We start from the raw sequence: 25,775 nt of genomic DNA, 5'->3' as shown, positions 1-25,775 counted from the left end.
AGTTTTCTGCTTGATCATATAATGCTTTGTCATTAAAAAGCAGCTTTCAGTTATAATACACACACACACACACACACACACACATTTGCTTATGTGTCAACAAAAAAACTTTTGTAGCTGGTTGTGGTGACACACGCCTGTAATCCCAGCACTTGAGAGGCTGAGAGGCAGGAGGACCAGAAGTTTGAGGTCATCCTGGGCTACATGAGACACTGTCTCAAGAAACAGAACAAAGCAAAAGGTAGAGGCCAGAGAGGTTACTTGGCAGGGAAAGGCACCAGCTTCCAACCCCCAGTTAGCTCCTCCCTGGGCCCTCCCTGGTGGAAGGAGAGAACTGGTCTTGCAAGTTGTCTTCTCACCCCCACCCCACGTGCATATGCTGTGGCACGTGTGCCCCACAACCCTGCATAAAACAAATGAAATGTAACGCAAATTTAAAACAATAATCAAAATAAGCCCCGAGTCTGGTGGTGCACACCTTTAGTTCTGCACTCAGGAGGCAGGCGGATCTCGTGAGTTCAAGGCCACCTTGGTCTACAGAATGAGTTCCAGGACAGCCAGAACTACACAGAGAAAACCAAAAATAAAATAAGTAAAATAGTTGCCAGCTATGCATTGTGGTGCATGTCCATAATCTAAACTATCCAGGAGGCTGAGGCAAGAGAATGTGAGTGTTCAAGGCCAGCCTGGGCTGCAAAGCCAAAGAACAAAATACTGTCTCAAAAACACCTACAAAATAAAATTTTATGTAATGTATTTTTTGTATGTAATACCTACAAAGTAGGCAATTTGAATGCAAATAATTTAGATAGATGATTTTGGAGGAACTTTTGGGGGTGGTGGTAAAAATTGATCCACAATTTCATACATGTGTACAGTGTATTTTGATCATGTTCACCCATTCCCCTCTCTTAGCCCCATTTCCCTTCCCACAGAGCCTCTTCTTCCCAGCAACCTTTCCCTCTGCTCCCCTTCCTCCTCCTCCCCCTGCTCTTTCTCCTCCTCCCCTTCCTCCCGCTCCTCCTCCTCCCTCTCCCTCTCTTCCTGCTCCTCTCCCCCACCCCCTTTCCCTGATCCCTGAGTTTGGAGTTGACGGCATCAACACGGGTGGGTGTTATCTACTGCAGCATGGACAGCTAACCGGTGACGGCATCGCTGAAGACAATTACTACTCCCTTTCTTTTCTTTTCTCTTTTGATTTGGACAGGTTTTCTCTTTGTAGTCAGTCAAGGCTGTCCTGGAGCTCAGTATGTAGACCAGGCTGGCCTTGAACTCACTGAGATCCTCCTGCCTCTGCCTCCAAAGTGCTGGAATTAAAGGCATTTGCCATCACTCGTGGCCTCCTTTTTCTTTTTGAGCCAAAGGTCTTATAGGCAAGCCTGGCCTGGAACTCACCATGTACCTTAAGATCATCTTCAGCCTCTTACTCCTGCCTCTCTACCTCCCCTGTGCAGGTGTTACAGGCATGTCCCCCACACCCACCTGAATGTTTTAAAACTGTGCTACTCTTTGGTTTAGACATTTAATGTTTCTTTTCTTTTTCTTTTTTTGGGGGTGGGAGGTGGGGTCAGGGTCTCACTGTGTTGCCTTGACTTTCCTGAAACTCACTATGTAGATCGGCCTGGCCTCAAACTCAGAGAGATTGGCCTGTCTCTACCTCCAAGGGCTGAAATTAAAGGCATGCTCCACCATTGCCCCACTGAATGTGTTTTTTTAAGTGTCATATTCAAATATGTGAATTACCAGCAATCACACTGACAGCATTGAAAGTCAGATGTACTTTGTTTTGTATTAAGTTGTTTTCTCACCAGCAGAGTCAGGAGGATCTCTGAGTTTGAGGCCAGCCTGGGCTACACTGTGGGTTCCAGGAAAGGTGCAAAGCTACACGGAGAAACCCTGTCTCGAAAAACAAAAAACAACAACAACAAAAGGGTTGTTTTCTCAGTAAAATAACCACTTTCAGTCAATGTCTGAAGGCGTGATAGAATATAACATGATGTCCTGTTTTCTGATACCAGCACTGTGGAGGTACAGTTTTTGAGCTAGGAGACCCATAATATACTGCAAAGCTACTGAGACCAGTGGGCTTCTTATGAACCATAGTCACAGCCTGATGACAGTTCCATCAGGGACGGTCAGTGTTTATGGCCGTAGTCCTATAAGATGACCTAGCCTACTCATAGCTGTTAGTGTGTGTAAGTATGTTCTGTGATATCCCAGCAGTGAAGAGTACCCTTCACTCTCTTAGAACACATTACATCATGAAGCATGTTGAGAGATCCTTGAGTTGTATTGCCTAAAGAACGAGGTACTGAGAGCACGTTGTTATCATCTCCAGGAGAGGTTTTCTGTTTCCCCTCTGTCACTGTCTCAGAACTCTGAATCAAAGGTCCAGATGGGGAAAGAAGTATTCCAGTGATGTAGCCAGTCTTCAGCTTCCACCGACCGCCCCCCCCATGCCCTTGCAAGCTTCTGCCCTGTACACTTGATGGAGTTCTCCTTATCCTCAGCCCCAAATCCTTAGGAAACTGTGTCCTCCCTGAGGAAAAGGGCTTGCAGCTTCCCCCTGTCACCTGAGGTCAAATGGAAAAGCTTTTTGTGGTTAACTTGGCCACAGTAAGTCCTTTGGTATTTAGAATTTCAGTAGGAGTTGGCTTTTTTTTTTTTTCCTAATTAGTTCTCCAAGAGTTGAACACTAACCCAAATAAAGTTTCATATAAAGGGAAAAAAGCAGATAAATCTTGCTTTTTTGAACACCATATTGAGTCCTGGTTTTCCCATAGCAGTGACCTTAGACAAGCTGACTGCCTATGATAGAGACTGCCTCCTCAGTTAGGAGTTCAGCTCCTCCTCCTGGCCTCTCCTCACAGTTCCCTCTCCCCTGCTCCAGTTGGGGATAGTTATGGTCTTTATAAACACACTGCTTCTCCCACTTTGTTTCTGATAGTTCCCTTACGCTGCCCCACCTCCCCAAGAACCTGTGAAGACTCTGAGAAGCCTCATCAACATCCGAAAGGACACACTGAGACTCGTCAAGTAAGTTCCTGAGGCTCAGGCCAGGTCCCAGGTGCCCCTCTGCTTGCAGGGGCGACAGACACTCTAAGAGAGTGGAAGAACAGCTTCTGCCAGGCCCCAGCCTCCTGCTGGAGGCTAGCTGCCAGGCACTGCGGAGGCACGGGCCCTAAGATGAGCCCTTGTCATGCTTGTGTTATTTGAAACGTGAGCACTGTTCTGTGCAGAAAGAACTTTTTACCTGCTCGGGTATTTTAAATATTATCTCTAGTCTATGGATCTAAAACAAAGAAAAAAAAGAACTATTGTTAAGGGGAAGGGGAAGTTTGAAGATACCCTAACAAGCTATGTAGTAATGAGATGTTTGAATTAGGGATATAAATTCCTGTTTTAAGTTGGCCATGGTGATGTACACTCATAGTTTCAGCAGTCAGGAGGTGGAGGGAGGAGAATATTGTTTGAGGCCAACCTGGGCTTCACTGAAAGACTCTCTGAGGTGTGTGTGTGTGTGTGTGTGTGTGTGTGTCAAACTAAGTGGACCAACTATGCATCTGGATGTCTCTATGAGTGCAGATAGCTATCGGAGAGTTTGGATCGAAATTCAGGATGAGTATGTAAGAAACCAAAGGACTCAAAAGACCAAGGAGTCCTCCCTTCGGGGCGTTCCACAGGAAAAGAAAGCGACCATAGCTTATTCTGTGTCACGCTATAAACAGTGTTTATGAAATCACAGCCATGTAGGCTCTAGGTGCTGTACTAACAGGGTTGTGATTTTCCTGCAGCATGGGAATGGCAGAGCTCCGCCGTGGGTCAGAGTGAGGAAGGAGACAAACCATGTCTGTAATAGAAAGTCAGTAGATGGTACCTAGAATGACAAATCAAGACTCACTAGCTGGGTGTGCGATTTAGAAATGAGGTTCATGCTGTGTGTGTGTCCAGAAGCTGCAGTATGGAGGAGGAAAGGGAAGGAGGTAGGCGTGCTGATGTCTAGTGAGCCTTGTGGGAACTCAGGCATCTGATGAATACCTTGATTAAAGAAAAACAACAGACCCTGGCACAAGCACTCACACAGACGTTCATTCAGTAGAGCCTGGAGGAATTAGTACATAGCCTAAACGTCCCCAACATGCAACACTGTGATAGTTACAGTAAAGACACAAACATGTAATGGCGGCGGCGGTGACACAGCCAAGTAGTAATGTTGTCTTGGGGGGTTAAAAAAAGTGAGAGTGGTTTGTTTGTTTTGTTCTTTGAGATGGTTTCTATGTGTAGCCTGGCTGTCCTGGAGCTCATTCTGTAGTAGATCAGGCTGACCTTGAACTCAGAGATTCCCTCTGCCTCTGCCTCTTAAGTACTGGGATTAAAGGCATGTGCTAACACCATCCAGTGTTTGATGTTTTGCCTGAATGACAGTTGTGAGCTGCCATGTGGAGTGCTAGGAATTGAACCTGGGCCCTCAGAAGAGCAACCGTTGCTCTTTATACCACTGAGCTACCTCTCCAGCCCAAAGAGTAAGTCTTAAAATTCTGATCCATCTGGGCTGTGGGGACACACGCCTTTAATCCCAGCACTCTGGAGGCAGAGGAAGGCAGATCTCAGGTCAGCCTGGTCTACAGAGCAGGTTCCAGGACAGTCAGGGCTACACAGAGAAACACTGTTTCAAAAAATAAAAGCAAAAAACCAAAATAACAATAATAAAAATCCTGACCCACTGCCCCCAAAGCAGGGATTGTGACTGGGGGGATTGTGATTTCCCAGATGTGCTGAAGAAGTGAAGAGCCATGGAGAAGAGGCAGGCAGAGCTAAGGTCTACTACAATGTCGAGTTCACCTTTGACACAGATGCCCGGGTCGCCATCACCATCTACTATCAGGCCACTGAAGAATTCCAAAATGGTATTGCCAGGTAAGACACAGCAGGTAAGCTGCTTGCTTCCCAGTCTTCGTGCCCATCCAGGAAGGAGAACATTCTTTTCTACAGTCAGGCAGGATCTAGACCTTGAATTTAATTTTTTTCCCCAATCTTTACTCTTTATTTTAGTTTCCTTCCTGTGGATGTAAGGATTAAGCATATGAGCCCAGTAATAGTCCAGGCTAGAGTAAAAAGAAGAAGGTCTTTCCTGAATTAGTGCTGTTGGAAATTGAGAACAGGCGTGAGACATGGGACCTGTGGACTGTCTGGACTGAATTCTGACTTCAGCTCTGCTCCCCCCGTTATCCGTAGCTACATTCCAAAAGACAGCAGCCTGCAGTCGGAGACCGTGCACTACAAGCGAGGGGTGTGCCAGCAGTTCTGCCTGCCGTCCCACACTGTGGACCCCTCCGAGTGGGCAGAAGAGGAGGTAAGCTGTCCCCCATCACTCCAGGAAGGCCCAGGCTCTTCCCTAGGATGCACACCAGCAGCAGGGGCTCTGTCCAGAAGCTGGAACGCCATGCTCTGCTGTCAAGCCTCTGGTCCCTTCATGCCTTTCAAAGGTCTGCTTATCCTTGTTCACTTTCCTATGCCAAAGTAGCCTGGTAGCTGAGGGTGCTGTGAGAAAAAGCCATGGTTAAAGGAAAATGGAGGGGGGGGGGCTGCGGAGAGATGGCTCAGAGGTTAAGAGCACTGACTGCTCTTCCAGGGGTCCTGAGTTCAATTCCCAGCAACCACAAGGTGGCTCACAACCATCTGTAATGAGATCTGGTGCCCTCTTCTGGCCTGCAGTCATACATGCTGTATACAAAATAAATAAATCTTAAAAGAGAAGAAAAGAAAAAGAAAGAAAAGAAAAACAGAGCTATAGAAAGGTTAGGGACCTTTAACTCAATGAAACAGATGCCTGTCAGTTAAACAGACTAGGGTAGGGAGTTTGATGGATGGGGGCAGAGATGAGGTAGTGTTTCTGAGCCGCACCTCCCCTTCTGATCCACCGATGAGCATTCAAACATGTGGCGTCCTCTGTGTTTTCCTTGTCTTCCTGCAGCTTGGCTTTGATCTGGACCGGGAGGTTTATCCTTTGGTGGTGCATGCTGTGGTGGATGAAGGCGATGGTAGGGGACTTTTTTCTTCTTTGCTATGTCCACTCTCCTCCTGTGGTACCATCCCAGCGGAAGTTGTGACTAGAACCACACACCCCTGTGGGTCTCAGTCAGACCGGTCTATGTTCTTTCCTTTCCCATCCTGCTATGAGGGGTGGGGTTTATAATGGTATTTATAACATGATCTTAGTGGTGGCAGCCCAGCACCATTGGCTTACCAAACTGTGGGTTCTGTAGAAACAGGAATGTGAGAGAGGGCTAGCGGTGTGTTGTTTGGTCTTCTAATGTGTGTCTGTTTCTTTCAGAGTATTTTGGCCACTGCCATGTGCTTCTGGGCACTTTTGAGAAGGTAGGTAACTTCATGATATGTTTGCTCTTCTTTCTCATGAGGCCCCTCTGCTGAAAGTGTCACATTGGGGCTGTGCTCAGGAAGGTTAGCTCTGCCACCCCACTGCCACGATCTTCCGTGTCCTCTTCATCAGATGAGTGGGTTAGCTGGTCACTGCCCCACTCTCGCTGTGTTCTAAGTCTGTTGCTCCTCTCTGTGAATGCCCAGTGTCTTAGGGTTTCTGTGCTGTGAAGAGACACCATGACCATGGCAACTCTTATAAAGAAAACATCTAATTGACGTGGCTCACTTACAGTTCAGCGGTTCAGTCCATTATCCTGATGGAGAGCGGGGCAGTGTGCAGGCAGATGTGGTGCTGGAGAGGTAGCTGAGAGTCCTACATCTTGCAGGCAACAGGAAGTATCCTGAGCATCGGAAAACTCAATGCTCGCACCCACAGTGACATACTTCCTCCAACAAGGCCACACCTCCTAATAGCACCACTCCCTATGAGATTTTGGGGGCCAAATACATTCAAACTACCACAGCCAAGCATGTAATAAGAACGTAGCAACAGAATGCAGAGTGTGTCCTGGCCTCCCTCCGGGTTGTAACGCCATGCTTTTCTTCCAGCACACAGATGGCACCTTCTGTGTGAAGCCCCTCAAGCAGAAGCAAGTGGTAAGTCTCCGAAAGCCAGACGCTCTTACACTCACCCTCGCCCTTCCTTTCTTTCACGAGTTTTTTAACTTTACAGCTGCACACTCTTGTTTCCTTCCCTCTTCTTCTTTCTTTCTTTCAATCCAAGGAGAAGATTTTGGAAGAGGAGCACTTTGTTAGGAACTGCTAGGGTGGTCTGAAAGAAGCGCTGACTTGCAGCGCCTTTATTGTTTGGGAATTGTTGGTGCCTCCCAGGGCACAGTTATCTCGAGAAGTGAAAGAAGAAGATTTGTCTCCTGGCATAGGGTGAAGGAGAATTCTTTTTACTTAAAATGCCAAGATGAGAGACATTTCAAACAAAGGATAAAACATGGGGTCTGACTCCGAGCCAGCCAGCGCCCTCAGCACAGTCTGTCCTAGCGTTCCTTCTCTAAAGTGCAGCTCACTGGACATCGGCCTCCAGGATGGCCAGCAAGGTTTGCACATGTCTGTTAGCAGGCAGAGCCCCGCCACCTGCCACATTCCCTGCTTTTACACAGGAGGAGGCAGTGTCATGGAAGTGAGGGGACAAGTGCAGCCAGTGGCAAAGAGGGTAGGAGATGCCATGTGCTGGCTGATGCCTGTGATTTCACCCTTAGGGAGGCAGAGGCTAGAGGATCACCTGGAGTTCTAGGTCAGCCTCAGCTACAATAAGTTTTAGGCCAGCCTGAGTTACAAAGTAAGAACCTGTCTCAACAAAAGAAAAAAGGATGGTTTTAAAGAGGTGGGTGATCAAGCTGGGTGTGTCTTTAAACCCAGCACTTGGGTGGAGGCAGAGCCAGGCGGATCTCTGTGAGTTCAAAGCCAGCCTGGTCTACAGAGCAAGATCCAGGATAGGCATCAAAACTACACAGAGAAACCCTGTCTCAAAAAGACCAAAAAAAAAAAAAAAAAAAAAAAAAAAAGTTTTAAGAGAAGCAGAAAAAGCCACAGATCCTGAGTACATGGTATTACCTGTATAGGCCCAACCTAGGTGAGTTGCCTCATGGTGAAGGCCTGGCTGTTTAAAAGCTACAGTTTTACAGAAAAATGTTTTATATATTTTCCTGTTTCCAGGTTAGTATTAGCAACAGACTGTGAACATTGAGAGTTGGGTAGGAGGTCAGAACTAGAGTAGGTCTGTGGGAGCAGAGGTGAGTCTCGCAGAAGGGAGGGTGGAATTCAAGAGAAGGGGAGAGCCACCTTGGCACTAGTGAGACCCAGTCTCACGGAGTGGGATCGGGCACAGATAATCAAGGTTTGAGGATGGCTCAGCGGGTAAAGGTTCTTGCCATAGAAGTCTGGTGACCCGAGTTTGATTTCTGAACCTATGATGGAAAGGAGAGAACCGATTCCTAAAAGCTGTCCATTGAACCACCACACGTATTCTCTATGACCTGCCTGTGTCCATACTCATATAATAAATAATAATAATAGTAATTTTAAAAGAGATGGGAGGGCTGGAGCTGGAGAGATGGCTCAGTGGTTAAGATCACTTGCGGCTCTCAAAGGACCCTGCTTCAGTCCCCAGCACCCACACCAGGTAACTCACAACTGCCTGTAACTGCAGTTCCAGGGAACCTGACGCTCTCTTGGGGCCTCCGTGAACACCTGCATATAGATGGTGCACATACGTGCACTCAAGTACACACACAAACACATAGAATAAAAATAATAAATCTTTCATTATAAAATAGAAGAAAGACATGAGGGTGGCTCCATGGGTGTGCACTCGGTGCATTCCCAGGTCCTGACGTCCCTCATCTTCCGGTCTTTATCTTTTCTTCTGGAGATGGAGGTTGGCTATGTAGCTTGCTGTGTAGCCCAGGCTAGCCTCAAGTTCAGGACAGTCCTTGTGCTTAGCTTCCCCAGTGGGGTCTACAGGCGTGTGCCGCGCACCTGTCCCAGCCTTCCCGTCTCCCTTCCTCACTTTCCTTGCCCATTATTTCCTCTTCCTTTTTGTTCAGTTTCATGTCCCAGACTGGCCTCAAACCAAGTCTGGCGCTGAGCATGACACTGAGCCTCTGATTCCCTGTCCTCCACTGCTGGGGTTATAGGTGTTGCTGGGGCTTCATGCCTTCTGGGCAAATGCTCTCCCAACTGAGCCGCACTTGAGACTGTCTGTACCATTATTTTTATAGTACTTAAGCTGAAGTTTTCTTTCTTTCTTTCTTTTTGGTTTCTTGAGACAGGGTTTCTCTGTGTAGCTTTGTGCCTTTCCTGGAACTCACTCTGTAGACCAGGCTGGCCTCGAACTCACCTGCCTCTGCCTCCTGAATGCTAGGGTTAAAGGCGTGCGCCACCACCGCCTGGCAAGCTGAAATTTTCTTACACAATGAACACTTACACGTTGACACGTACCCTTCCATCCTCTTTTGAGTCTATGCCTTTTGTAACTGTCTGTAGTAATGAGCTGCAATACAAATACTGTCCATTTGTAAAATTTTACCTTCCTTGTTGGGTATAATAGTGGGTGAACTAAACGTTTGGTTTTCTTTCCCCCGACAAATGCAAACATAAGTAAATAAAACATCCTTTATCTATGTGGCCCTTGAGTTTTTTCATGATGACTCAGTAGTCCTGGGTTACCATGGGGAAAGGTGGGTCTTCCGCTCTTGTCTCTCAGTAGTAAGCCTGTTCTTGGACTTCACTGTTTGCTATTCAGGTAGATGGGGTCAGCTACCTTCTTCAGGAGATCTACGGGATTGAAAACAAGTATAACACACAAGATTCTAAGGTGAGTTTTGTTAAAAATTTGGAATTTGCTCTTCCCTAGTGAGAATCTGTGCTCTAGCTTGGGCTGAGGTCTAGTGTGCCAGTCAGGTCCTAGAAGATTCTCACTTTGGATTACAGTTTATGCCACTTTGGGAATGAACAAAATAGGCTGTTTGGATCCGCCTTTCTGCTCTGGAACTCAGTTGAGCTCTGCTTCCTGGGAGGGTCTTCATTTTCCCTTCACGTTCACCCCTGTGTTCTCCTAGGTCCCTTCTGCTCAGACCTTCAGAGGAAGAATGAACTCGGGGTTAGTCCAGTCTCTCAGCTTCAGGCAAGCAGTTCCTAGAGGCAGGGGCCAAGTATCCAAAGCACTGCACAGGGCTGGAGAGGTGGCTCAGCAGTTAAGAGAAATTGTAGGTTCGATTCCCAGCACCCTGATGGCAGCACACAACTGTCTAACCCCAGCTCCAGGGGATCTGACACCCTCCTCTGGCCTCTGCAAGCACAAGGCATGCAAAAGGCAAAGCATATAAAATAAACTAAAAATTTAAAAGACAGAAAAGCACTGTGTAAACTACAGTCCAGTGTCAGTGTGGATCCTGTTTGAGTGTGTGTCTGCTCTTCAGCCAGGCCTCCTTGGGAATAAGCTGTGGGGTGGAAGGCTTTGAGTCATCAGCTGAGTCTGTCTCTCTGGCCAGGTGGCTGAGGAGGAAGTGAGCGATAACAGTGCCGAGTGTGTGGTGTGTCTCTCAGATGTCCGTGATACCTTGATCCTGCCCTGCCGTCACCTCTGCCTCTGTAACACCTGTGCAGACACCCTGCGCTACCAGGCCAACAACTGCCCCATCTGCCGGCTGCGTGAGTCCTGGGGAGCTTGACAGCCAGGGCCGGAAGGGTGGGCACAAAGCTCAGAACACTGTTGCTGGGTGTAGCAGATGGATGGATGGGTGCTGAAGGGAGTATGGTTTCTGTCTGAGCTCCTGCTCATCCTTAATCCTGAAACAGGATGTCCTGATGGCCTCTTTTCTTCTTCACAGCCTTCCGGGCACTGCTTCAGATCCGAGCCATGAGGAAAAAATTGGGCCCTTTATCTCCAACCAGCTTTAACCCCATCATCTCATCCCAGACATCAGACTCTGAAGAGCATTCAGTAAGCTGGGCTCGGTAGCATGGCCTCTTGGAAATAGATACTCTCTCCTGTGTCCTTGATATTTTTCTGTAGGTTTTGTTTTTGAGACAGGGTTTGGCCGTGTGACCGTGGCTGGCTTGGAACTTGCCATGTAGACCAGAAGGTCTCAGACTCCTAGTGATCCTCCTACTTCTTGCTCCCAAGGACACCCAGTTTTGTTCTGGCATTATATCAAAAAATTAGACCTGAGCATGCTGAAGGGTTTTCTTTAGACTGGCTGGGATCATGTTGTAGTAAAGCATACTAATATTGGGCCTGGAGACAGGGCTCTGCAGTTAAGAGCACTGGCTGCTCTTGCAGAGGACCTATGTTCAATTCCCAGCACCCACATGACAGCTCTTGAGTGTCTGTAACTCCAGTCCCAGGGGATCTGACACCCTTTTTCTGACCTCCAAAGGCACCAAGCATACATATGGTGCACGAACATTCATGCCAGCAAACACTCATACACAGAAAATACAAATAAATAAATCTTGGAATTTTTTTTTTTGTTTTGTTTTGTTCTTGAGACAGGTTTTCTTTGTGTAGCCCTGGCTGTCCTGGAACTTGCTCAGTAGACCAGGCTGTTCTCGAACTGGAAATCCTCCGGTCTCTGCCTCCCAGGTGCTGGGATTAAAGGCATGTGCTGCCACTGCCCAACCCAAAAATCAATAAGTCTTAAGCAGGTTACTAATACGTTGAATTTTGATCACCGAAAGCTCCTTTTCCCCCTCTGGAACTTGGAGTCCAGCTCATGTTTATCTTCCTAGAGCCGTCTGTGGAGGTTCACTCCAGATCCAACTCTGGAACTCCCCCAAGCAGAAACAAGAATGATTTTTGGATTTGAATCAAATTTACTATCTTTACTTGAATTCTTGAAGAAAGTTGCTGCCTTTCTTCATCCTTTTTTTGTGGCACCAGAGCTTGGAAGCCAAGCAGATAATTGACCTTAGTGTCATGGTGTAAGGAGACTATCAGAGTGAGCCTGGGTGCTGGCTTCGGCAGCACACACACTAAGATCAGAGTGAGCCTGGGTGCTGTGCAGGTGGAAAACAGCCATGGGTGTGTGTGAGTGTGGCCCAGGGACAGAGCGTGAACCTAGCATAAGCGAGGCCTTGGGACCAGTCACTAGCACCATACAAGCCCCCACCCTAAACAACTACATGTATTGTCTTGCCTTGACAAACCCAGTGGTGGGAGAAATTTATTATTCAGGTAACAGTATAGGGAAATTGGTTAGTCAATTATAAGGGAGGAAGTCATTTTAGCATTTTAAATGACATTTGTTTATGTTTATTTAACGTGTGTGAGAGGAGAGAGAGAGAGGAGGAGGAAGTATGTGGTGGGGGAGAGCTTGTGGGAATTGATTATCGCCTCCTATCATGTGGGTCTTGAAGATCAAACTCAAGTCGTTAGGCTTAGTGGCAATCACCTTTACTTGCTGAGCCGTTTCTGCAGCCCATCTTATCAATTTAATCCTTATGAAATAGATTCTAGATGGAATAATTAGTTAGCTACTAAAACCAAACCAGCAGGCACATCTGTGCATGACTTTAATCCCAGCATTCGGGAGACAGAGGCAAGCAGAACTCCGTGAGTTCAAGGCCAACCTGGTCTACATATCAGTTCCTGGACAGAATTACATAGAAAGACCTTATCTCAAAAAAACAAGAACCCAACAAACAGACCAAGTAAAGCATTAAAAACCTAGAATAAATTGTACATGATTATTCAATTGAATATGGATTCCACAATACTCAGGCAGTAAAAACTACAAAAGGGTGGGGGTGTTGGGGGAAGCGGGAGGAGGTCCAGTTGGTAAAGTATTTGCTACGCAAACAAGCTTGAGGACCTGAGTTTGGATTTTCTTATCCACATAAAGAGCCAGGTGCAGCAGTGACTGCCTGTATCCCAGAGAAGAGGCAGAGACAGTGGAACCCCTGGAACTGGCCAGCCAACCATCCCTAGACACCTAACATCCATGTACACACACACACACACACACACACACACACACACACACACACACACACACACCAAACCGTGGGGAGAATGTAGATGTAGCCACAGAAAAAGTGTAGCCAAGAGGCTGAGAAGGAGAATGGCAAGTTCAAGGCCAGCCTACACTACATAGTTCATAAGTGCCAGGGTAGCCAGGGCTACACAGCCAGATCCTGTCTCAAAAACAACACACACACACACAAAAACCTGCCACCAACAAAACCTAAGCCCAGTGTGATGGCACACACCAGTAACGCCAGTACTCTGGACTGAAGCCCAAGACAAACAGGTTAATTATATTGTGAATTCCAGACAACCCTGGGCTACATGGCTGCCTCAAGAACAACTACCACTGCCCAAATTCTTTCAAATAAATAAATAAATAAAATTTTAAGATTAAAAACCAAGCTAGAGGTGTGGGTCAAATTGGGTAGGATGTGTAAGGCCCTGGTTCATCTCTAACACTGCAAGAAAATAAAAATTGAGAGGCCGGAGAGCCAGATCAGGAATTAAGAACAGGTACTGCTCTTGCAGAGGAGCCACTAGAGGTAAAGACAGCCACCTCCACCACCAGCTCTGGGGTCCAGGGCCATCCCTGGCCTCTGCAGCCACCTGCAGTCACATGCACATACCCAACACCAGCACCCAGAGAAAGAAGTCCTGGAGAGACGGCTCAGCAGTTCAGAACACTTCCTGCTGCGCCTTTAACCCCAGCACTCAGGAGGCAAAGGCAGGTGGGTCTGTGAGTTCAAGGCCAGCTCCAGGACAGCCAGAGCTACACAGAGAAACTTTGTCTCAAAAAAACCAAACAAATGAAACAAAAACAACAAAGAGCACTGGTTTTCTTCTCAGTAACCTCATGACAACACACAGCTGTTGGTAACTCCAGATCCAGGGAATCCAGTACCCTCTTCTGGCCTCTGTGGGCACTACACCTATGTGGTGGACATACATATATGCAGGGAAATATTCATACACATCTACAATTTTTTTTATTTAAAGAAAGAAAGTTGAAAAATTCAGATTCTAAAAGGTAACCAGAGTTTAAAACAAACAAAAATTGGGGTTTGTTTGTTTGTTTGTTTGTTTTGAGACAGGGTTTCTCTGTGTAGTTTTGGTGCCTGTTCTGGATCTTGCTCTATAGACCAGGCTGGCCTTGAACTCACAGAGATCCGCCTGACTCTGCTTCCCAAGTGCTGGGATTAAAGGCATGAGCCACCACTGCCTGGCTACAAACAAAATTTTTAAAGAAACTTTAACAACACACATATCAGAAGAAAAGTACTGTCTTCACTGTAGCCCATCAGAATGAAGTAGTGGGTAACTGAAGGCCGTGGGTCCCTACATCAGACACAGAGTTCTCATGACAGGAATGTAGAGTGTTCAACTAGGACCCACATGGGGCTGCCTAGTGAGGAGAGCAAGGGCTGAGGATGCAGCTCAGTCTAGCATTAGTACTTCAGTCTTCAGTGCCACAAAGAACAAAAAGGTTCAGCCACATTAAAAATCAGTGTCATGCAAATTAAAATGAGATACCATTTTTCATCTTCCAAATTAAAAAAAAAAATTAAAGATACCCATTCCAGAGTCCCCCCCCCCCCCAAAAAAAAAAACCACCCAAAACCAAATTGAATGTTCTCTATTGCTTGTTAGGAGGGTGACTAGATAAGCCCTTGAGAAAACAAACCGGCTTTCTATATAAAGAGCCCGAGAAACATTTGTGGGGTAAGAGATGGCTCAGTGGATAAGAGTGTTTACTCTGAAAGCAAGAGGACTTAATGCAAATATGCAGCACCCACATAAAAGCTGCGCATGGTTTCATGTGCATAGCTATAACTCCAGTATTGTGGGGCAGACACAGGTTCTCCCGAGAGCCCGCTCTTCAGACAACCTATCCAAACGGTGAGCCTCAGGGTTAGCAAGACTCTGTCTCCAAATATAAGGAGGAAAGAGACAAAGGAAGACATCTGGCATCCTCCTCTAGCCTCTGCATGTGGATTCAGAGCACACACCCACACGTGTGTATACACACCACACACACAGAAAAAATTAGTTAAGCTCTTCAAGAAATGAAAAACATCTATACACGGTAAGTTGTGACTTGATACTGAGAAAGTGACAGGAGAGAGAAGGGGTTTATTGTGCTGGTGACACCTAGGATGGAACCTGTGGCCTCATGGGCTAGGCAGGCATCCTACCACTGAGCCACCCCTCGACCTGACAAAATATGTGTGTACAAGGATGTTCCTTGGAGTGCTGTTACAGTAGGACACGTTGAACCCAGCTGCACCCAGCGCGTGCAGGCAGGAAACTCACGGTGTCTCTGCAGGGATGAATCAGAGTTCCCAGCTATAGGGGAAGCTGGGAGTACCGGTGTGTGCCTGTAATCCCAGCACTTGGAAGACGGAGGCAGGAGGACAGAGTGAGTTTGGGTTATACTGGGCTTCATGAAAACCTGTCTTAAGAAAAAGGAACTGGGGCTGGAGAGATGGCTCAGAGGTTAAGAGCACTGACTGATCTTCCAGAGGTCCTGAGTTCAATTCCCAGCAACCACATGGTGGCTCACAACCATCTGTAATGAGATCTGGTGCCCTCTTCTGGCATGCAGACATATATACAAACAGAACACTGTATACATAATAAATAAATAAATCTTAAAAAAAAAAAAAAAAAAAGAAAGAAAGAAAAAGAAAGAGAAAAAAGGAACTGGGCCATGCTGGTATACACCTTTAATCCCAGCAGAGCCAGGCAGATCTCTGAGTTTCAGGCCAGCCTGGACTAGAGTGAGTTCCCGGACACAGAAACCCTGTCTTGAAAAACCAAAAAAGAAAGAGAGGAGGAATATTTGTTTAATTAAATAAGCAAGATTCAGAATTGTTATTTTAGTGTGTGTGTGTGTGCGTGCGTGTGCGCGCGCACATGTGAGTGCAGGTGCCCTTGGAGGTCAGAAGGCAGCATTAGGGCCCTAGAGCTGGAGTCACAGATGGTTGTGAGCTACTGATGTGGAGCTGGGCTCTGAGCTCAGGTCCTCTGCAAAGCTGAGCTCAGGTCCTCTGCGGAGCAGCCAGTGCCCTTACAACTGAGCGTCTCTTCATCCCAAAACTGTCATTCATAGATTAGCAATAAATCATAAACAATAGAAATAAAATAATTAGAAAAATACACTAGATTGCCACCAAAAGTTACTTTGGGTGATTTGGTTATTGGTAATTTTTTTCATCTTTGATGTATTTTACAAATTTCCTATAGTGAGCATTTATTTCCATTACCGTCAGAAAGACAGACTTTGTGAAGAATTATTTAGGACCTGTGGCTCTTCAACACTTGACCTTCTTTATGTTTAACCAATGCTTTTCTAACAGAGCAGATGCCTGAAAACAAAACTCATCTTTTAATGACCAGTAGGAAGCATGATCATACCCTAATACAAAAAGTACCTAATTTTTGGCCTATCTCTGATTCTTGTAGTCCTCAGAGAATATTCCACCAGGCTACGAAGTGGTGTCTCTCCTGGAGGCCCTCAATGGGCCCCTCACCCCATCCCCAGCAGTTCCTCCACTTCATGTCCTTGGAGATGGCCACCTCTCAGGAATGCTACCATCATATGGCAGTGATGGCCATCTGCCCCCTGTAAGGACACTGTCCCCTCTTGACCGCCTGTCTGATTGCAGCAACCAAGGACTCAAACTCAAAAAGAGTCTGTCCAAGTAAGTAGTTGATGCCCACCACTGTTCCCTGGGTTGTCTTTGAAAGCTTTCAAAGCCATCTTTGCCTCCTCAGCGTTGTCAGTCACAGCCTAGGTCAGACTCTCCCGGTCCCCAATGCTGCTCACTCACAGAAGGCCTGAGAGGCAGTGGTGAGGGAGGGGCAGTTTTCCCCAGAGATAGCATTAGGTGTCTGTTTAGGGTGTTCTTTGGCAGGGTATGGGTGGTGGTGAGGAAAGTGATGTATAGGGAAAAGGACATTGTATTGTAGACAGAATCCCTTGGAGTCAGAGAAACGGAAGGGTTCTATATCCTGAACATTTAAATCCATAGGACACAAGCATAACAGTTTCTCTGGCAAAGGAGGCTATCTCACAGGTCAAGGGGCGAGGGGGTTGCTGGTGCTTTTCTCAAAGTTGAGGGGCTAGAGCAGAGCAGTCTCTGTCCCACTGCAGCGCACCTCTCCCCTGCTCCCGAGAGCCGGCCTGGCGCCTCCAGTGCTCCCGAGAGCCGGCCTGGCTCCTCCAGTGCTCCCGTGCGGCCTGAGCAAGGAGAGGTCGGGCCAGCACTGATCTCCCGAGTGGACCGTGCATTCAGCTGCTTTTCCTCTGCGCTTTTCCAGATCCGTTTCCCAGAATTCTTCTGTGCTACATGAAGAGGAAGATGAGCACTCGTGCAGTGAGTCAGAGACTCAGCTCTCTCAGAGGCTGTCAGCCCAGCATCCTGAAGAGGTAACTGGCTTTCTTCCCCCTCCCGGGCACTGGCACCAGGCAGCTGCCTGCATGGCTCGTTGGTCCTCCCGCTTTACCAGTTCACTAGGCCTTCCAGAACCTTACAAGGTGGTAGCTGCAGAGGTTTCCTGAGATTCGGAAGTTCCCCAGTGTCTGCAGCCTGTTTGCTCCTGGCCCCATCTCACAGACTGAGGTCACAGCAGAGAGGAAACCATAAAAGGCCCTGTCCTTGTGGCCTGACATGCTGGGAAGTGGAGCGACGGTGGCCTAGATGGCCCTGTGGAGGGGACCCTTGAAATTAGCACTGCAGCGGCCATCGGTCCAGGAGCAGGGACCCACAGAGGAAAAGAGCTGTGTGGACATCTAAGAGGGTCTGACACGAGAAAGCAGTGGAAATGTGCTGGGAGATGTGCAGGGCAGAGGTGGGACAGCAGTAAGGACTAGAACTTTCCACCTTGTACATCCCTCACACAGACCTAGAACTGAGAGACCTTATTAGCCAGGCACTGTCCAGGGCAGCAAACTGGGTTCCAGAGGCATTCAGAGATGGGAAAGTGCTCCATCCTCAGGAGTTCATGTCTAGTTGAGAGAGCATTGTTCATTGTTGCTGCCCAGTAAGTATTCTTGAGGGAATACGTGGTGGTGTGTGTGGGGGGGGGGGGGGGTTCACTTGGGGTCTCACGTAGTTCAGGCTTGCCATGAATTCATGGTATTGCTGAAGATGACCTTGAATTCCAGATCCTCCTGCCTCACCTCCCACATGCTAGGTAGGATTACGGGTTGCCTGTAGTCCCAGCACTGGGGGCTAAAGCAGGGGTCACAAGTTTGAGGCCAGCCCGAACTACATATCAAGTTAAGTGCCAGCCTGCTACTGAGGCTATCTCAAGAGAGGGGCAGACAGAGTCCTCAGAAGAAACCATGAAGTAGTGCTATGCAGCGTGATGTGCGGTCTCCTCTAGTGATGTCCTCTAGTGGAGGACATGAGAAAAGCTGCTGTGGAGGGTAGCATTAGGATGGACCTTGACGGTTTTAGACAAGGGAGGGAGGGAACATGCAGAGGAAGCTTGGAGCAGGCCAAGAGATCCAGGGAGAGCTCTGTCGTGCAAAGGCTTCTGATGTCACATGTAGGAGGCCAGCAGAGCCAGGGAAGCCTCAGTCCTGCAGGCCTGAGCTAGGATGAAAGCAGCCTGCCTGGGACCTGGAGAACCGTCCTTGCACCTTTCCAAAGTCCAGCCAGGACGGCAAGGCTGTGTCCGAGGGATTGGTGGGCGGAAAGCGGAGGTGGAGTTGGCTTCAGATCTGCTGAGCAGGAGCCCTGTCGTTCCTGTGGAGGGGTCCTGAAGGCAGTGAGGTCCTGCTGGTTTCATGTTCTTTCCCTTCTGAAGGAGAGCTGGTCAGAATGCCAGCATGTCCCCGTGACAGCTGCTGGGCCACCTGTGTCATTGGAGCTGCAGCTTCTGTGTGCTCCACCAGATGCTGGGCCTCAGGCAGGTGCTGACTGACGTGTGCACTCCCCTGGGACAAAGTCACTCCGGGCCCTGGCTGAAAAAGTGTGCTGACAGAAGCCAGCGCCGCCTCTCCTGTCACTGTGTCCTTCCTGGTGTCTGTTTCCTCTGCGTCCCTACCCAGCTCTGCCCTTACCCTCCTGTCCATATGCTGGGTTTGCGCTGGTTTCATGCCCCATTGTATCCCTCCCCCAGGGACGTGATGTGACTCCAGAGAGTGAGAACCTTACCCTGTCGTCTTCAGGGGCTATTGACCAGTCATCCTGCTCAGGGACTCCGCTCTCTTCTACCATCTCCTCCCCAGAAGGTACCTGAGGGGTCAGGAGAGGCTGCAGGTGCCTCCCTCACTGCTCCACAGCTGTGCTGTGACTGTCTTGGGGATGGGACAGCAAAGCTGGTCACTAACTAGGTCCCACACTGGGGAGGGAGGGCTCTCACTCACCTTCCCGCATGGTGAGGCTCCCTCTGCTCTGTCACAGCTGGAGCAGAATCTTGGGAGACCTTCAGTCTAAACCTTTTTTGGAGAGGGCAGTATGCAGCCTTTGTGGCCTAGTGCAGGAAGGGCGCACTGCTCCTTAGTAATCCTGGTCCCGCCCCTCTCCCCTGACTTCCCTCTCCACAGACCCTGCTAGCAGCAGCCTGGCTCAGTCAGTCATGTCCATGGCATCCTCCCAGATCAGCACCGACACAGTGTCCTCCATGTCTGGCTCCTACATTGCCCCTGGCACTGAAGAAGAGGGAGAGGCCCTGCCTTCCCCGCTAGCTGCCAGCAGGGCTCCCTCAGAAGGAGAGGTAAGGGAAGGAAGTGCCCCATCTGCCTTGCTCTCTGCTTCACACATGGGTTCCAGGCAGCTTCGTACATGTCCTGGTGCTGGCTGGGGTGCTGGCAGGAACATGGCACTCCCTTAGATATGGCTTCTATAAGCCATAGACTTTGTGCTGAGGAACGCTTGCCTTGGCTTTGATGTCATAAGAGCCTAACTGGAGAGCCTGCCATGACCGTACCCTTGGGGTTTGTTGCTCTTTTACAGGGGACACCAGCGGAGTCCCCAGACAGCAATTTTGCTGGCCTTGCAGCTGGAGAACAGGATGCAGAGGTAACCTAGATGGCAGACAGCAGCAGCCTTCCCCACAGCCAGTTTCTTTAACTGTGCAGCTGAGGCCGAGGAATGCTGGAGAAGCCTTCCTGGGTGGCATGTCCAGATCATTTAGAAGGGGAGAGTGGGTAGTAAGAGCAGCCTCGAACTCTGGCCTGGGGCACTGTCCTGTTACCAGGAGACACTGGTTCTAGCATGATCCACAGGGAGTGAGTTCAAGAGGAATTTTCCCATGCCAGACCCTGACAGACCTCAGGAATGTCCCTGCTGTCTTGCAGTTAATCTGTTTCCTGGGGTCACAGGGTTTCAAGTGCTCCCCACAAGACACACAGATGCTTGTCTCGAGTGAGACTTCTTGGATCCAATCTCCACACCCCATTCAGGAGCCCTATGCAGAGGCAGACAGGATTGCAGCTGTGAGTGAAGATGCCCTGGTGTGCCGTGCACCCACCCCTGTGCGGTCCAGGGCTCGCTTTGGTTGATAGAGGTCCTTTCAGGACATTTGGGTGGTACTTGGCCCCTAAAGAGTTTCTGAAAGTTTTATGATCTCATGGTTTGCTTTTATATTTTGTCTAGTTTGCTGGTTTGAGACAGGGTTTAACTATGTATACCCACTAAGAATTTAGGCTGGCCTAGACTTTGCTATGATAGACCAAGCTGGCCTTACAGGTGACCTTCCTGCCTCTGCCTTCCAAGTTCTGGGCTTACAGGCATGTGCCCATACCTGACTTTGATGTGCTTTTTCATTTAGCTCTTACTGCTACTTTAGTGTCAGGTAAGCTGTAGTGAGGACATTCTGACCACCCATTCTGAGCATATACCTGCAGCTGGCCAGGCGTCCCCTGGCCATGGTGGGAAGTATGTGTGGATGCAGACCATGGAAATAACTACCACAGGGATGATTTGTCTTGTCTTGACTTGGCTCCTCTGACTTTTGGGAGACTCATGGGGCTTTCCTTCTGTCCTAGGGAAATGATATCATAGAGGAAGAGGATAGACCACCCGTGCAGGAAGATGGTAAAAGACCCGGTCCTTTCTCATGTTCTCTCCTTGGGTATTGCTAAGGGGTAAAGAAAGGGGGACGACTGTGACTCAGTGGCAGTGCTTAGCTGTGTGGCTGTGGGCTGGTTTTCTCGATGGCATGTCAGGCAAACAGGCTATCAGTGACCTTCATGACATTCCCAGCTCCTCCTGGGACTCAGAATCCACGGGATTAGGGGGAAAGCTGCAGAAGACACTGTCTCTTTTTGTACCCACACTGCCTCCTGTGACAGCTCTCTAGCTGAGCTCTTGGGCTGCCCTGGGCTCCCAAGTGCAGCAGTAGGGTCTCTTCCCCATGAGAGGCAGGACTCTGGTAGCCGGTCCAGAACATCTAAGAGGGTGTGGCTGGGAAGCACGGGCATCCCTGCTGGGCTCGCCTAGACATCACTGGAACCTTTGGTTTGGTCTTCAGTTAACAGAGTTTTGTTCCCAGTGAGGCTGGAGAAGAAGTAATGCCCTGTGGGCCAAGGAAGGAGAAGGGGGAGCATGGTTAGAGAAGCCACCATACCTGTCCCGGAAGCCAGATGCCCTCCCTCTGCTCCCAGGCATGTGTGCCGTGGGCATGCGTGCCGTGGCCTGGATGCAGTCGCTCCAACAGATGTCCTCCTAGTTGCTTCTGCTTTAGCGCTGGCCGTTGCTTCAGGGGTGTCAGGGGTGCATGTGGACGTGACAGCCCCACTGGCAGGAGGCTAAAAGAGAGGAGTCTCAAGGCTGGCCTCCTCATCCCTGCACATCTGCCCAGGGCTTGAAGCTTCACTGCCTCTAAAGGTCATTCAGAGCCCAAGCCAGTCACCCTGAGTGATGGTTTCCCCAAAGAACACTGTCTTCTAAGAAGCACAGGGTGGTCAGGTTGTTGCCACCCGGGTCTTCATGGTTTACATGGAGGGCTCTCCTCTTCTCCCATCACTGAGAAAGAAAGGGGGAACTCGAAAGGAAAAATCACTTCAACTTTCCCAGCTTTCTCTAGTGACTGCAGTCTTCGGGACAGTTGCTTGAAAACATCCTCAAAGTAACAACTTCAGTCTCCTGAGAGTAAAACATAATTTTGTGAACAGTCATTCTGATGCAATGTGCAAAATTATGGAACCAAGGCCATGAGTTATTTTATGCGTATGATTCTGCAGAACCTTTGGTCATAAGCATACCCCACTGTGCCTGAGAGCCACAGGCCTGAACGGGGTACTGTCTCATGGCTGTCTCCTGCTTCTGCCGGCCATGGTGTCATTGGGCTGGCCTGGGTGCGGCTGTCCTCCACAGTGGTCTGTCTACTTGTGTCTGGCAGCTCTCTGCAGGGATCAGACTTATTAGAGAGCAGCAACTAGAAAAGGGCCGAGGAAGGAGTCAGTGAACCAGGATGATGCGAGAACCCGGACATGCCCACACAACTCGGTTCTTTTGTCCACTCTTTACTCACTTGATTTATCGTCTTTTTTTTAACACATGATTTGATTTTTTTTCTTTTCGTCTCCATCCTTAAGACTTTTATTTTAAGGACAGCAAAGTAGAGAAAACATAGCCAGCCCTTGTCTAACTGCATTAACTCCGTTACAGGCCAGAGGACATGCGCATTTCTAGGCATGGAGTGTGACAATAACAATGACTTTGACATCGCAAGCGTGAAAGCACTGGACAATAAGCTGTGCTCTGAGGTCTGCTTACCCGGTGAGTGGCAGTCTGCTGAACATGAACTTGATGGGAGACATCCCTCTGCTCTTCCCCTGCTCTCCCCATGGTGCACCTACCTACAGCCTGTGCAGCAGTTGTGGCTAGGAAGGTTAGGGTGTGCTTAGGTGCTGGAGCCCAGCTGCTGAGAGGAAGCAGAGGCCCCAGGAAGCCTTGGGCTTTACACAGAGCAGCTCCTGCTCAGTATCCGGATAAGGAAACGGGCCAGAATTCCCACCCACACCTTACTGTTTGGTCGGACCCTTCCAGCACAGTCTTACAGACCCCACAGCAGGTGGACAGTCTTGTGTTCATCCTCAGGAAGTCTGAGCAGTCAGACACCTCCCCATGGAGGCCTTGGAAGGGAGGACTACGCTTTTAGAATGGAAACCATAGCTCTCAAGGGACATATGTTTGAGGATCACAAAGAAATCTAAAAGATCTTGCAGGCCAATGAATGGCTTTCTGATCCAGTGAGCTTTAGGTCTACAGTGATCACACATGTAAGCCTTGAATCCCAAATGAGAAGCCAGAGGGCAGGGATACTTGGTTCTCTGAGGCCCCAACTTCTCAGCATGTCCCCGTTTCTCTTCATGACTTCAAACTGAATCTGCAAACCAGCCATGTTAATTATTCAAGGCCAGTCACACTAGCACACTCCTATAATCCCAGACTTTGGAAACAGAGGCAGCCAGATCACTGCAAGCTACAGACCAGGAGCTCAATTGCAAGACCTAGGCCCCCCAAAAAATAAAATTAAGCCGGGCGGCAGTGGTGCATGCCTTTAACCATAGCACTTGGGAGGAAGAAGGAGGTAGCTCTCTGAGTTTGAGGCCAGCCTGGTCTACAGACCGAGTTCCAGGACAGCCAGAGCTACAACAGAGAAACCATCTTGAAAACCAAAAATAAAACAGACCACAATTGAGCACTGGCCTCAGTGTGCCCTTTCAGTAGTATCAAAACCCACTTGCTAAGTAAGTGCCTTGCCTGGGCCAGATGTCCCTCCTGGCTTCAGCACAGACTCCCTTCACACCGCCCTTTGTGATTCCCGTGTCGCCCGGTGAAGACCTGCTTCAGCTTCAGAACAGCCACTCCTGGGTCCAGTGCTTTATCGCTCAGCGAAGTAGCTGAAGGTGTTAAGCCACAGGCCCTTCCTTCCGTGGCCGCCACGCTCCTTCAGCCTGTGCCAGGTACGGTCCCAGCAGGCCCCGGCCCCATGCAAGCCTGTGGCAAGGGAAGCCAGCTGCTCAGGAGAAACTTTCTCCAGCCTTCCAAGGGCACTTCAGTTATTCTGTTTAGTTTGTCCTGAAGATAAACTAAACAGGACAAACAGGTCCCAGGTCCCAGCCTTCAGCGAGACCTGAGAGACAGCATCAGATCATCTGCTTCTCCCGCACAGGCCCCAGGCACACTACTCCCTTCCCGCCCGAGCATGGCGGAGGACGTTGATGCATACGGCCGCCTCCTGCCCAGTTAAGCCTGGACTGGAGCTGCTGGAGACCAGGCACACTCACCCCTGCCTTCCCACGCCTGGCCTTGCTTCCATCTGTCCATTTGTGTTCCATGTCTTTATGCCAGATGTAGGCCTGTCTGTCCGGTTTGCTCATTTTTTAACTCATTCATGTTCTCTGACTTGTGTGAAAGTTCATGTTCACTCTGTGCCAGCACTGTCCTGCCTCTGCTCAGCCCGACAGCAAGCTTACTGGTGTGTGCACTCGAAGGGCTCTCGCTTAGGGCTCTAGACAAGCTTCCAGTCCTAACTGGCAAGGGCCTGTGTTCAGTACACTAAAGAGTTGGAGGAAAGAATGTGTGGGAATGTACGCATTTCTGTTCAGTAAGGACAGGCATGCTTCTGTGGCAAGGACCATGGGGTAGGCATTCTTGGTTGTTCATAGGGTGAGGCTGGTGCCTGTGTCTGCAGCTTTCTGCTGGCCAGCCTCTCCACAAGGGCTTCCACACTGAGCCCAGCTTTTGGCAGCCCACGGTGCCATGGAAACCAAGCTTGTTCTTTCTGCTTCCTTCTCTCCAAGCCTCCCTCCCAACAACCTGCTTGTCAGTGCGTCTTCATTTATGGGGAGGGTGCAGTCTGGGGACAGAAGAGTCCAGAAAGGAAGCAAACAGCCATGGCTTTCTTACGGTAATGTCAAGAGCCGGCCTTTCTGAGGTGAAATGGAGTTCTCAGTTTGGCCAGACATGGAGTCAGTCACCTGCGGTGCTGTCAGGAGAGACTAGGGTGTGAACATCACTCAGTGTACACAGAGCCTTAGGAAGTGCCCTAAAGCCCAGGGGCTCTTGCAGGGAGGAGACTGTCCCTCTGCTGCTTCTGCCACAACCACCCTGATAGCAAAGGTGCCCGGCTACTCTGAGGTATCTCCTGGGCAGAGCCAGGAGAGTGCATGCAGGTTCCCGGACTAACTACCTTCACAGTCAACGGTTGGTGAACTCTCAGCCCACCCTGAGAGCCACAGGCTGGCTTGCTCCTCACTATTGAATACTAAAGAATACTCTTTTTTCCCCAAAAGGGTCACTTCCCACCGGCCCTGCCCTGCCTGAGTCTGGGTCCCTCTTTAAATAGGTGCCTCCCTGTCATGGGACACGTGGAGAGCACAGTCAGGGGAAGGCCAAGAAGGGTGGAGGGTGCTTCCCTGGATCACGTGTGTCACACTCCGCTAAGAAAGCCATCCTCAGCAGGGTTGTGAGGGCCTTAGAGGGCGCCGTACATTGTAGCTCTTCTCCGCCAAGAAGCTTCCAGGCCTTCAAAGGCCCCAAGACAGAGGGTAGTGTCTGGTCCCTCACGTTAGAGCCCAGTACATTCTGAAAGTGCCCCTGACGGTTGGAAGGGGGTGTGATAGGAACTGCATGACCATGCGAAGTCAGTGTGGCTTCTAAGGATGTACATGGGTGGCAGAGACTGATGGGGGTGGTGAACATTCTTACAAGGCCCTGGGTAATATATGTGATGGAAAAGGGAGGAGATAACGGGTTTTAGTGAAAATACAAACAGTTTTTACATGACTGAGTAATACAGGAGTAGTCCTCTGCAGTAAAATCTAAAAATATATATACAGACCTGAAGTTCAAGTTACTCCTCTCTTCAAGCTTCATGATGTAAAATT

The 25,775-nt window shown here is 49.0% G+C and overlaps 1 protein-coding gene across 3 annotated transcripts in view; it reads left to right on the top strand.

Annotated features, from left to right (window-relative positions):
* The window catches only part of Rnf157 (ring finger protein 157), a 73,959-nt gene that overhangs the window by 43,451 nt on the left and 4,733 nt on the right, over positions 1-25,775 (top strand). For 2 of the 3 annotated variants that reach the window (XM_076543777.1, XM_076543776.1), the window contains exons 3-18: positions 2,948-3,036; positions 4,771-4,917; positions 5,236-5,353; positions 5,975-6,041; positions 6,335-6,378; positions 6,991-7,038; positions 9,701-9,772; positions 10,449-10,608; positions 10,788-10,900; positions 16,388-16,626; positions 17,246-17,354; positions 19,055-19,166; positions 19,482-19,651; positions 19,891-19,956; positions 20,925-20,973; positions 22,549-22,659. In XM_076543777.1, coding sequence (XP_076399892.1) covers positions 2,948-3,036; positions 4,771-4,917; positions 5,236-5,353; positions 5,975-6,041; positions 6,335-6,378; positions 6,991-7,038; positions 9,701-9,772; positions 10,449-10,608; positions 10,788-10,900; positions 16,388-16,626; positions 17,246-17,354; positions 19,055-19,166; positions 19,482-19,651; positions 19,891-19,956; positions 20,925-20,973; positions 22,549-22,659 — 1,714 coding nt within the window. Of the gene's footprint in view, positions 1-2,947; positions 3,037-4,770; positions 4,918-5,235; positions 5,354-5,974; positions 6,042-6,334; positions 6,379-6,990; positions 7,039-9,700; positions 9,773-10,448; positions 10,609-10,787; positions 10,901-16,387; positions 16,627-17,245; positions 17,355-19,054; positions 19,167-19,481; positions 19,652-19,890; positions 19,957-20,924; positions 20,974-22,548; positions 22,718-22,990; positions 23,218-25,775 lie in introns of those variants that run through there. The other variant, XM_076543778.1, reaches the window with a different exon arrangement.

The sequence above is a fragment of the Peromyscus maniculatus genome, chromosome 8 (genome assembly GCF_049852395.1).
Source record: "Peromyscus maniculatus bairdii isolate BWxNUB_F1_BW_parent chromosome 8, HU_Pman_BW_mat_3.1, whole genome shotgun sequence".
NCBI lineage: Eukaryota > Metazoa > Chordata > Mammalia > Rodentia > Cricetidae > Peromyscus > Peromyscus maniculatus.
The sequence above is the reverse complement of the archived record's forward strand: the minus strand, read 5'-3'. Positions and strand labels throughout refer to the sequence as shown.